The sequence below is a fragment of the Trachypithecus francoisi genome, unplaced genomic scaffold (assembly GCF_009764315.1).
Source record: "Trachypithecus francoisi isolate TF-2019V2 unplaced genomic scaffold, Tfra_2.0 Lachesis_group16, whole genome shotgun sequence".
Lineage (NCBI taxonomy): Eukaryota > Metazoa > Chordata > Mammalia > Primates > Cercopithecidae > Trachypithecus > Trachypithecus francoisi.
Window position 1 is genome coordinate 26943255 of NW_022681461.1, and position 12655 is coordinate 26955909.

General features: G+C 39.8%; 1 protein-coding gene across 4 annotated transcripts in view; it reads left to right on the plus strand.

Moving 5' to 3' along the window:
• Positions 1–12655, plus strand: part of TRPM3 (transient receptor potential cation channel subfamily M member 3) — a 332704-nt gene that overhangs the window by 38560 nt on the left and 281489 nt on the right. For all 4 annotated transcript variants that reach the window (XM_033237111.1, XM_033237115.1, XM_033237113.1 and 1 more), the window contains exon 6: positions 2845–3016. In XM_033237111.1, coding sequence (XP_033093002.1) covers positions 2845–3016 — 172 coding nt within the window. The remainder of the gene's footprint in view (positions 1–2844; positions 3017–12655) is intronic.

A 12655-nucleotide genomic window follows, 5' to 3' on the forward strand; every position in this document is an offset into this window, starting at 1 on the left:
CTGCTACGAGCTTGGCATAGTGCTGCATACTTTGCACATATAATCTCAACTCATCGCAACAGGTAAATGGTTTTATCATTTCCCTTCTACAGATTAAAAAAGCGAGACTCAGATTCACACAGTCATTAGCAAAACAGATTCAAACAAATTTCCACGATTCGTATGTTCAGAATTATTCCAGGAATCGGCACATCTTTCTCCAATGATGACTGAAAACTAAATTAGGACACTTTACTTATTTTTCGATTTTTATCCCTTATTATTCAGCAGACAAACTCTGCCAAAATATGACCACATTTGACTTGCTTCCACATAAGATCAAAAGAAATGGGGATCAGTAAGATGAAGAAATTGAAATTCATGAGTGAAACTGTAAATTTGACCCTTTTGCTATGACCATTTCAGATGTGCAGTATTCCCAAAGAGCCGCTGAGCTGTGTTCCACAAGAAAAGAAGGTCAAAAGTCAGAAGACCGGAGCACCCATGTCCTTAGAATACAGATACTGTATATAGAACAGTTAGATGATTTAATTTTCTTCTTTTATTCTTAGATTATGGTGAATATATCAGCTTGGCCGAGAGTTATCTTCATTCCTTCATTCATTTGAAAATTTTGTTTTTATTGATAGTCTTTCAGTAGGTTCATAGGAATTAAAACATATGGGCTTATGTCTCAGCCAGCACAAATGCCTGGTGTTCACTATTACACACAGTTTAACCTCTAGAAAACCCACTGTCCCCTGCCTCTCACAGACTGCTTGGGTCTTACCCCTCCTTCTCAAGGAGTCTTACGGGAACTGCTACTAGAGAAGACAGAACAGTAACTAAAGCACGTTCTTTTGTCTATAAGCACAATGCAGAGGCACTTTAAGAACAGGAGAGTCTTTCTGCTGAGCCTCTTTCAATAAAGCATTAATATTTATTAACTTGCACTCTGCTGTACAATGAATGTTTTATGATCAAAAGCAAGTAGCAACAAAATGGAAATTTTAACCACAAGCAACCTACTCTTCCAGTGATAAGGAGCTCAGGATGGGGTTAGCAAACCACTGTCTCTGTGTTTCGGGAGACTCTTATGCAATCATCTAGACAAAGGAGTAATTGATTACTGTTTCATGCAGTTACTAGAGACAGTAATCAAAAAGTTATAGACTTCTTTTATCAATAAGAGCCAACTAAAATGAAGCTGTGAATTAACCTTAAGTCAATGCTGTATTAACAAATTCTACATTAATTCTACATTGATAAATTAACATTATAGCAATACTACATTAAATTAATGCTATATTAACAAAAAAGTCCTATATATTAATAGGACTAGGCTTTTTCAGAAGCTCAGAATTATATACACATTTTACATTTAAATTAGATCAATCCTTAAACAATTCAGAAAAGAAAGGATTTTTTTTCAGTGTTGAACAAAAGCATGTCTGTCTCAAGTTTGCCTATTCATTCATTCATTCATTCACTATTAAGTATATTTTATTTGTCAGGCACATAGAAATGTAGGATTTTGAATCAGTTTCAAGGTCTAAAAAAATGACTTACATGAGTTCTTCACTATAGAGGACTGCCCTTATAAATCACTTTGTAATTCCTTTAACAAACTACTCAATCTTACTACAGCTTTTTATAGTGAGTTATTACATACTGAAAAAGAACAAGAGCATCTCGACTCTATAATTAATGTACACACTGCACAAAGGCACAAAAATAAAAATTCAGCAGCATTTGTTTCTTTCCTGTGAATTTTGATGATTCAGCACAGTGATAGCTGTACTGAGACCATGTAACAATTAGCCTGTTGAATATTCTCTTTCTATAATCTTGAGTGAAGTTCTTACCTAAATATTTTAGGAGTAGATTTCCAACCCATCATCTTATGTTTCCACTGGGTCTAAGCAGTGTGAGAAAGGAAAATAAGCATAGATTTTTGGAATCAGGCAGACCTGGATATGAATTCTGATTGTGTGTGTGGTAGACTCTCAGAAAAATTACTTTACCTCTCCATTTCTTGGTTTCTTCGCCTACAAAATGAACACAAGAGCATCTACTTTGCAGGATCATCGCAAGGAATATAGATAATATGTATAGAGCAACTAGCTCACAATAGGTATTGCTATTCTTTTTATACAAAAAAAAAAAAAAAAAAAATCTGAAAGGCCGCACTGAAATTGCTCTATTTTAAGTAGTGTAATTCACCATGAAATTAAAATAACAGCAAAAAAGGTAGAATGAGACAGAGTTGAACATTTTGGGCCTGATTCATATCTGTTTCATGAGACAATTATTTTATATTCAAGATTTCCACCTAAATAAGGTATCTAGTAAGAACAATGCTGATTTTAAATAAGAGACCTTCAAATTACTGAATGGGATTGACAGAAAGGATCACATTTCTCCTAGCTCCCCGCCACCTTCTCCAGAATTATAATTGTTCTGCTGTGCCTATTAATGTGTGGACATGTTAGAGAAAGGAAAGAAACAAACTAACAAGATTGTAACATTATTTTGGGCTCATTAGCAAATAGAAGGTTGACTTCAAAATGAAACAACAAACAAATTGGCATGCCAGTTTTTTAGTACAATGAGAGCACATCTCTATTTTCTGCCTCATTTCAGTAAATAAATAAATACTCATTTAAGCACGGTCTTGCTTTGAATAACTTTTGCCATAAATCTTGCCTCTATCCAAAGCAATACTAAGAAGAAGATGTAGACTGTACTTTCACTGTACCACAGAACTGATGTTCTTTCTTTCTCTCTTTCCTCTGTCTGATTCTCCTTTTCATGTCTTGTGTTCTTTTTTTCTGATGTCTGCCTCTTCCATTTGATACCCTGCAGGTTGTCCGGCCATATCAGACCATGTCCAATCCCATGAGCAAGCTCACTGTTCTCAACAGCATGCATTCCCACTTCATTCTGGCTGACAACGGGACCACTGGAAAATATGGAGCAGAGGTGAAACTTCGGAGACAACTGGAAAAGCATATTTCACTCCAGAAGATAAACACAAGTAAGTAGTGGTTGTTCCCACTGGCATGCCTCGTAAGAAGTGTGCTGAAAGTGAATAACTTTGAGTACACCATGCAGCAATGTAATAAAAACTTAAGCAAGTTTTAAACACGAACCACGATTTCTACTGAGCCAGAGCTTAGAATGAGAGGAAGCCATCCAGAGGAGAACAATTGGAGGCATAAGAAGTGATTACACAATTAGTGACTCCAGCTTATGTACCGTGTGAAAAATTCAACTCCGTCTGGGGTGTATGTATGCAGATAAGCTTTCTCTTCAAACTTTTCCTTCATCATCTACATGGTATTCTAAGGAGAAAAGGCACCCTAGAGAAAATGTTTCTATTTATTAAAGGTTTCTATTTATTTGGTGGCTAAACAGAAAAGCAAAAGAATCAGATTTTGATCTTAGCACCGATCTGGCTGTGCAAAGTCATTTCACAGAAATTGAACATTCACTCTCTAAGCTAAAGCATCACGTGAAACTATCTCCATGAAATTTTAATTGTCTCAATTTTAAGTATATATTCATTGTCTCTAGATATATATGGATTTAGATATAGATAGATGTATATGTGAACCACATAGTACATCGTTACACTAATATTATCTCTTAAGTGCATAAGAATCTCTATTTGCTATATTTATTGTGTAAACATTTGTTTTAACTGTGAAAGGTAGCATCATCAAAACAGCAATGCGCCCCAGATCACTAAGTGGCTTGCATTTAAATGCGATTTAGGTATGAAAGCAATCTACTGTCCCGCCTCACAAAATAAAATTCAATTTGTTTTTATAAAGTAATAGGTGAGGCTGCATGGCAAGCTCAAACTTTGTGGTAATTAGATGTCCCATCAGGGAAACTTTGATCTAATTGATTGAAATTCCAAAGCCTACAATTCCAAGGAGCAAAAGATTCCCTTTGGCTAGATGAGTTTTCAGTGGTTCTGTGTACTGTGATTCAACTTGTCCAAATCGCTTTTCTCTTCTCTAGATTTTTCTCTGCACCTGCCACAAATGGGTCTTCATTTCTGTAGCCACCTTCTTCCAAAAACTGGGATGTTAGCTTCATCAGACCACAACTTCTCCTTCCTCCACTCTCTTTTCTGATCCCATCTTTTAGGGACTGCTACCATTTAAGTGTCATGTTTCGTGGTTTCATATTTTTCACAGTGAAACCTGAAATAATAAATTTTGACCTAGGTCTGAAATAAAAATTATATTAGGAATTTTCCTTCCCCAACTGTCTTTGGAAAGAAGAAACACAAGTGTTATTATCCCAAGGTGAACATCTTCTGGAAACAAAAAGAGTAGAAAAGACTAGAAAATATACAGAGACCAGCAGAGATCAAATGTAACAAAGCACTGTGATCAGTGGGTGGTAGGTTTTGCTGTGAATACTAAAATTGAGTTCCATTACAGTACTTGATAGAATGGCAAATGTTATGTAATCAGTGATATCTATTGAGGTTTTTATAAGCTACAGCATGACTTTTTGTATGCCATCAGGTTAAGAATGAGAGCTTAGGCCGGGCGCGGTGGCTCAAGCCTGTAATCCCAGCACTTTGGGAGGCCGAGGCGGGTGGATCACGAGGTCAGGAGATCGAGACCCTCCTGGCTAACACGGTGAAACCCCGTCTCTACTAAAAATACAAAAAACTAGCCGGGCACCTGTAGTCCCAGCTACTCGGAGGCTGAGGCGGGAGAATGGCGGGAACCCGGGAGCCGGAGCTTGCAGTGAGCTGAGATCGCGCCACTGCACTCCAGCCTGGGCGACAGAGCGAGACTCCGTCTCAAAAAAAAAAAAAAAAAGAATGAGAGCTTAAATAGAACTGAGCTGGAAGCTGAAGAGGATGAGAGCAAGGAAACAAGGAATAAATTCAGGGTCAAGCTCAGTACTCGGTCATAAGACAAAATCGGTCCAGACAGGCAAAGCATGTCATTGTGGCAGGCCCTGGTGGCAGCTGGGCTGGTTAGCCAGTAGTGTGGGTAGCAGGCCTAGGTATGTGTTTGTGTAAGTTATGCACCCAGCAAAGGGGATGGGAGCGGGAGTTAGAACCCAGCCAGAGCCTAGGTTTTAGTCAAGCCTTGGTGCCTCCCAGAATGCCTAGAGCAAGGGGGTGCCTTTTTCTAATTGATCATCCCAGAGGGAGTGCCCTTTTGCAATGTACGTGCCTGGAGGGGTGCCTTTCTTCAGAAATGGCAGAGCTGCTGCATGTATGGTTGGCACTGCAGGGGAGGCCCACGGAGGCTCATGGACAGTGGCCTGGCCTCCCTGAGGAGCAGAAGCCAGCAGCATGGAGCTGATGAGCAGGCCACAGTAGATGATCAGCGTGTCAGGAATGCTGGAGGAGTCACCACCAGACACTAATCTTTGGGTAGATCATCAGGGACACATCACATTCCATTTCTGGAAACACCAGACCTTTGCTAGATTATCAAGGCAGATAGTGGCACATGGGCACATTGACAAGCAGGGACCCGTCAGGAGTCTAGAGTACAAAAGAGGGGAGAGGCACAGATCCAGGTACCACGGGACTTACTTTTGGGACTGTATTTGTGGCTTCACAGAGGCCCACAGTCTCCTCTTCCAGTGAATATATTAATAATTAAATGGTAAGAGGAAAGTTATAAAAGCCCAAGAGAAATTCTGAAGTCACAGGAAGTGAAAAGGCCCAAGGTAAGGAATTTGTGCATGAGCTGTAGTGAATGTCAAGAGTTGGCTCCTATAACAGTTCTACCCCTGAACATAATAATGGTAGGGTGACCAACTTGTCTCCGTTTGCCTGGGACTTTGTTAGGTTTAGCAGCGAAAGTCCCAAATCCCTGGGCCCCCTCAGTCTGGGCAAACTGAGATAATGGGTCACCCTACAAGTGAGTGACTCATAAATCATTAGGTCAACTTCCCTCATGACTGTACTCAGCCCCCAAAGTCGGGCGGAGCAGCAAGCTCCTTAGAAGGTAGGGAGTGATCCAGGCTCTTTGAAATAGATAAAGCAGGACCTTTGAGGTCTCCATTCAGTTAACAGCAAAAAATGCTCACTGAAAACACAAAGGCCCTCCAGAACAGCACTGACAAAGACACAAAGACAGGCAAAAGTAGACCGGGTCTTAACATGAGAAACAGCAGAAGAATAGAGACCTTTAATGCAATCCTCAGTCAGCAATTTAGAACAGCAAATCTACTTTCTAACATGGACATTTTGTGGTTCTTCTTTTTAAAAATAAAATTTTATGGCCGGGCATAGTGGCTCACACCTGTAACCCCAGCACTTTGGGAGGCCAAGGCAGGTGGATCACGATGTCAGGAGTTTGAGACCAGCCTGGCCAACAACATGGTGAAACCCATCTCTACTAAAAATACAAAAATTGGCTAGGCATGGTGGTGGGCGCCTGTAATCCCAGCTACTCAGGAGGCTGAGGCAGGAGAATCGTTTGAACCCTGGAGGCGGAGGTTGCAGTGAGCCGAGATCGTGCCATTGCACTCCAGCCTGGGTGACAGAGTGAGACTCCATTTCAAAAAAATAATAAATAAATAAAAATAAATAAAATTTTATTCTATAAGTTTATCCCAACCATTCCATTTACTTTTTCATTTCCTGCTTCAGAAGTTTAGGAAATCTGATTTACAAATGTGGAATTCAATTTCCTGAAAATGAAACTCTATACCACAATAACAGTGTCTACCACCTCTTACACTCAGGATGGCCCCAGGGAGGTCTGAACGCCCATCAGCATCTCCTTGCTAAAGTGCCATACCCCTTCATCACTTAGGGGTGCCCTGCATACTGTAGTATCCTATCAACTAGCCTGTTTTGTTTTCTTACATAAATGGTGTAATCTTCTGAAGAATATTTCCCCTAAACATTAAGTGAATCCTGTTCAGGAGACTCATAAATGCTTTTTCATCAACATGACAATGATCACTGAAAACACACTCCAAGCCCCAGTGTTTGACCTTTTTCTCCACGCTCTGACTTTCATTGTCCCTCCTCCCCCGTGCCTTCCTACAGCCAACAGTCAGGACTGAAGCATCATCATCAGTTAGCAATGGGCTTTGTTTATAAAAGAGAAGCCTTTCAGACATGAGCAGTTACCTGCCTCACAATGCTCTCCTGTCTGCCGTTTTTTAAACTTCAAATTTAATATGCAAGGAACAATTTCAGTCATTCCTTTAGCAAATAAATACTTACTGAATTCCTATTAAGTAGCAGTCATGGTTAAGGTCTAGAAAAGCAGCAATGAACAATTCATTGAGCTTATATCAAGGGGGCAACCAGAGTAATAAGTAAGAAAACGACTAACTGTGTGGTGGCCGATAGTTTTTAAAAAGTGCTTTCGAGAAAAATAAAGCAGAGTAAGGCATCTATCTGTGCACTTGTGTGCATGCACATGTGTACATTGAGAGGATAGTTTCCATGAGGTGATCAGGAATGGCCTCTGTGAGGAGGTATCATTCAGGCAACAACCTGAATGAAGTGAGTGGCCGGCTGTGAAAGAGCATTCTCTGGAGAGTGAAAGCGGGAGCTAAGTCACCAGGTGTTCAGTGAGGAGCAGGGAAAGCTTGGTAAAGAGTTGGAGCTTATTCTAACCAAGATTGGATCTGGGACGTTACAGGATCTCTCTTATTATTTAAAACATCACTCTGCTATTGTACGTAGGATTAGATTGAGATAGAGAGCAAGATGAAAAACAAGGAAATGCCTTCAGGAGGCTATTGCAATAAGGCAGGTGAGAGGTAACTGATTTGAAAAAGGATGGCAGCAGTGGAGGTAGTAGAAAGTGGTTGGAGTTTGTGTGTGTGTGTGTGTGTGTATGTGTGTGTGTGTGTCTGCATGGGGGGTCGGGGAGCACTGCAGGGGAAGCCCAGAGAGGCTCATGGACAGCAGCCTAGCCTCCGTGAGGAGAAGAGCCCAGCAGTGCAGAGCTGAAGAGCAGGCCATGGCAGATGGTCAGGATGGCAGAGATGCTGGAGAAGCCGCCATCAGATGCCAGTTTTTGGGTAGATTGTCAGGGACATATCACATCCCATTCATGAAAGCACCGGTCCCTTGCTAGATTATCAAGGCAGGTGGTGACACGTGGGCACATTGACAAGCAAGCACGCAGTCAGGGAGAAGTCTGGGGTACAAAGTAGGAGAGAGGCACAGACCCAGATACCAGGGCACTTACTTTGGGGAACACACACACACACACACACACACAGGCACACACACAGAAGACAAAGCTTTGTTTTTGAAATTGTGGTAAAATAAATATACATAACCTAGAATTTACCATTTTAACGATTTTTAAGTGTGCCGCCAATTCAGTTTCATTAAATACATTCACATCGTTTTTGTGCAACGATCACCACCATTCATCTCCAGAACGTTTTCACCATTCCAAACTGTAACTCTGTACTCATTAAACACTAACTCCCCATTACTCATTACCCCTTCCCCACAACTCCTGGTAGCCACTCTTCTACTTTCTATCTTTATGGATTTGTCTATTTTAGGTACTTCATATACATGGCATTATAAAATCTTTGTCCTAAGATATATTTTGAAAATAGAGCTCAAGAGGGCTTGCTATTGAATTGAGCATTCAGGGTAAGGAACAGACACTTCAAGGGTGATGCATGGTCATCCTTTGAGACACCAATGTATCCTTAAAACAATGGGATGACATGAACGCCCCTAAGGAGCAAGTGTTTACTGAAAAGAAAGGGGCTGAGGACTAGTCTCTAGGGAATTTGTACAAAGTTTTTGAGAAGGGGTGAGGTTCCACGCAGAAATAAAGAACATGCACAAAGAAAGAACAGGAGGAAAAGCAGAGTATTATGGGCACAGATGTGGGTAAGATGGGACACTTTCTGGTGGAAAGATAAGGTGATTCTCTAAACATAGCTTCTATATCTACATAAAATAATACAGGAGGTTATTGGCTAGAAGTGTGTAAGAGGAGAAGGTGTTGAAGATTAGAGACAGAAAACAACTACAGTCAGTTTAGAGACTGGGAGAATGAACAGACTAGGGAAATGTGGAATTCTCATGCAGCACAGTTGGTATTTGCGGTTGTAAATTTAAAGCAGCATGAATCATCAGAGTTGTATGGTTTTTTTCCAGCCATGTTCAGTTACAGTGGCAGAATAGTCATCAATCTGGGATTTTACCTGGCAAGTAGGAAACAGAGATGAGAGGCAAGAAAAAGAAACTGATTTATTCTCTATATATCTGTATCCCTGAAGTACCATTAGTGTCTATGAATGAAAAAAATGTTATACCTGACATTTAAAAGAACATAAAGTCATTAATCGAGAGTAGATTGATGTACAGAGATGGTTAAGTAAATTATCAAAAGTGACCTACACTTTTAAAGTGTTTAAATAAACAGGTTCATAAATAATTTTTAATATTTATTTTACTGTTGAGATATTTACATAAGTTGGACCAACTTAATATATGGCTGGAAACATAGTAGCTGCTCAATAAACATGTATTAGCTTAAAGAGTGGATACCAAGGGACTACTCCAGAAAGTAGCATCTATGTATCCTGACAAGAATTTAAAATTCTTATAAAATTGTTATTATTAAGGAATGTTATTATAACAACCCCATAGCTATCATCCAGCCTCTACATTTATCAGCCCTTGGCCAATCTTGTTTTCTCTAATCCATACACCCACCTACTTCCTCCTCTGAATAATTCTGAAGGAAATCCAGACAGCATATCATTTCTTTTATAAATATTTCAGTACAAAAGCATTTTTAAGCCAATGTTGACCACACACAGGCTAGATCTTAAAATATTTCCTTAACTCAGTAGCAGCAGCATGGCAAATATTGGTCTAAGAATTTTTTAACAATTCTTTCAAAAAATAAAAATTAAGAAATACACTATTGCATGCTGAAATTTATCTTAAAGATTTAACAATCATCTTTTCTAGTTGCAAATTCAACTTTCAGCTAGCCAAAAGCTATTTAAAATGAATATTACATTGCAATTCTTAGAATTCAAGATTAGAAAAATCTTCAGCAATTGTGACTTTCTTTTAAAGGTTTAAAGGGAAGAGTATAACTTTTGGGAGAAGGGGAAGTCTTTGCCTGTTGCTAGTGGCATAAAGTAACAGTGGCAGGTAGCCTGGGAGTTGAGATCGTCAGGGTTCTGTGACCTTGGGCAAGTTATTGTATTTGACTTTGTTTCTCCATCTGTAAACCAGGGATAACAATCCCTCACAGTGAGTTGTGATTAAAGGAATCAACATATCATTCTGTTATGTGGCAGTTCAAAAACATTGATTCCTCTCCTGCCTTCTTGGTGGTTCAGTGCCATGTGCCATGTCTACACAGCCTCACTGCCATAGGTTCCAACCGGAGACTTGAACCCTCTCCCTCAAAGCCCAGCAGAGCCCAAGGTGTTCATCAGAATGTCTTATAACAGGCTCAGCGCAGTGGCTCACACCTGTAATCCTAACACTTTGGGAGGCCAAGGTGGGCAGATCACCTGAGGTCAGGAATTCACCATTGCACTCCAGCCTGGGCAACAAGAGTGAGACTCTGTCTCAAAAACAAAAAACAAACAAACAAACAAACAAATGTCTTATAACAAATCATAACCTGGCTCTGCTTGTTAAAGAGAAGTCTTATACTCTCTTTAGTTACAGAAAGGTTCAAAGGGAAAAGTGGAGGCTCAAAATTAGATTCTGCTACTTATCACTATGCCTCTATTATTTGTTACAGAGTAATTTAATAGTCACTGCAGCAATAAGAAATATATTCTAAACTGTAGTTGTCCCTCCTGTCTCAGTAAACAGAGAATAATAGAGAAAATTTCAGCTTTCTTTAAAAATCCAAGCTGTATCAGTGTCTTCGCGTAGTCGTAAATGGCAGTAGGATTGTTGAGTACTCTACTTGTTGCAGGTGTAGGAACTTGAGCTGAATATGAATTGACCCAGACTATATCTTGAAATATTAGATTCGAGTCAACATCAGATTTTTTTCTTGTAATTTGCCATTTTATTCAAAAAGATTAGAAGAGGACAGAAATCTAGTCCTTTTCAGGCTCCATTTGATTGGGGTGTTATTCCTTTGTCTTTGAATTATATTTTAGGTTAGGCTAAATGGACACTTTATTTGGATTGCACATCTAATTAGATTGTGAACATCAACCTTGGGTATAGGAAATTTCATTACGAGGCTGGAATTTTCTGACTTTGTTATCTCCCTACTTGAAAGTGAAATCTATGTCATACGTAATCTAGTCTAAGGGATTATTTCCCCATGGCAGACCTTATAGATATACCTATTTTGCAATATTAAGTGATAGAGTGTCTGGGTAGGCTTAGATTTCCATAACCAGTGCTTTTGCTACTTTCAAAGTTTGCTTGGGGGAGATTTTGAAGCTCCGTATTTTTCTTTACCGTAGAGTAATATCTGACATTTGAGCATGGCCTCATCTGATGAAGCCACCTAGAGTACCTTTCTCTAAAGCAGCAGATCAAAATGGGCTTAGCATTTCTAAGTAAACAAGAAGCAGAAAGGATTGCAGGATTCATAAAATGTAATCAAATTTGGTATTTGGGGATATTGATATTTAGAAATATCTGCAAAAATATGTTTTATTATAAAGTTCCTAAACCAACACATCTATTTATCTCTGATTGTGTGCCTCCCCTAGGAGACACTTTAAAATGTGAGAGATGGGATTTGGGGTTGTCACAATTTCTGGTGCTTATTAATGGCATGGGAGAGGGGCCGGGAATGTTAACATCCTACAGTATGCAGGGCAGTCTCACATGAAGAATTGCCTGGCCCAGATGCCAACAGCCTCTCTTAGGAAACACTACTCAGAGCATGTTATCCTGAGTTTCCTTTTCTCTAAATCTTTCCCATAACCCTCTCCTCACTTGGCAGGACCACACCCTTCTATAAGGTAGCCTATACAAGTATAAAGACATATGTAGAGGAAACATTACTAGTGAATGGCAGTGAGATTCAAAATACGTATTTAACAAACCTGTGAAGCCTCTGGCATCCTCAATCCACAGCAAGCTGGACATCAGCCCTGGTACCTCCTTCAAATCCTAACGTCACTTGCTATTGGGAAGTTCTTCCCCATATCTAATTTCACTTGCACTGGATCTTAAACCTCTTCTCTCCCAGATGAGGACAAAAGTCATTGTCTGTATTAGAGCTCTCGGCATATATGAAAACTAAATATACTTGAATTGACCTTCTTCCGTAATAGCTATAGGAGGCTGTTTTTCATGGGAAGAGACACACCGACTTGCTTAACAGGCAGAACTAGCTCATGGAGCAAATCAGATCAGAATTTCCAATTCGGCAGCACCCACTTTTAGCACCACTGCTTTATATGTTTCAGGCTAAGGGACTCCAGAAATGTGCTCAAAGCTGGGCACCTTCCTGTCAGAGTCCTTGACGCTCAGAGAAATCCTACAATCCACAGTTATTAGCTGACTTGGGGGAGAGGCAAGGGCCCAGAAATGTGGGTGCTTTACCTGTGGGTCCCTGGAGAGCCTTTTAACTCGAGGGCATTGCCTAGGATATTGTTTGATAAATCAAGGTTTTAGCAGAATAAAGAGTTACTAAATTGAATGCAAAGAGAACTCTAACATGTAATCTATAAATTACTGAGA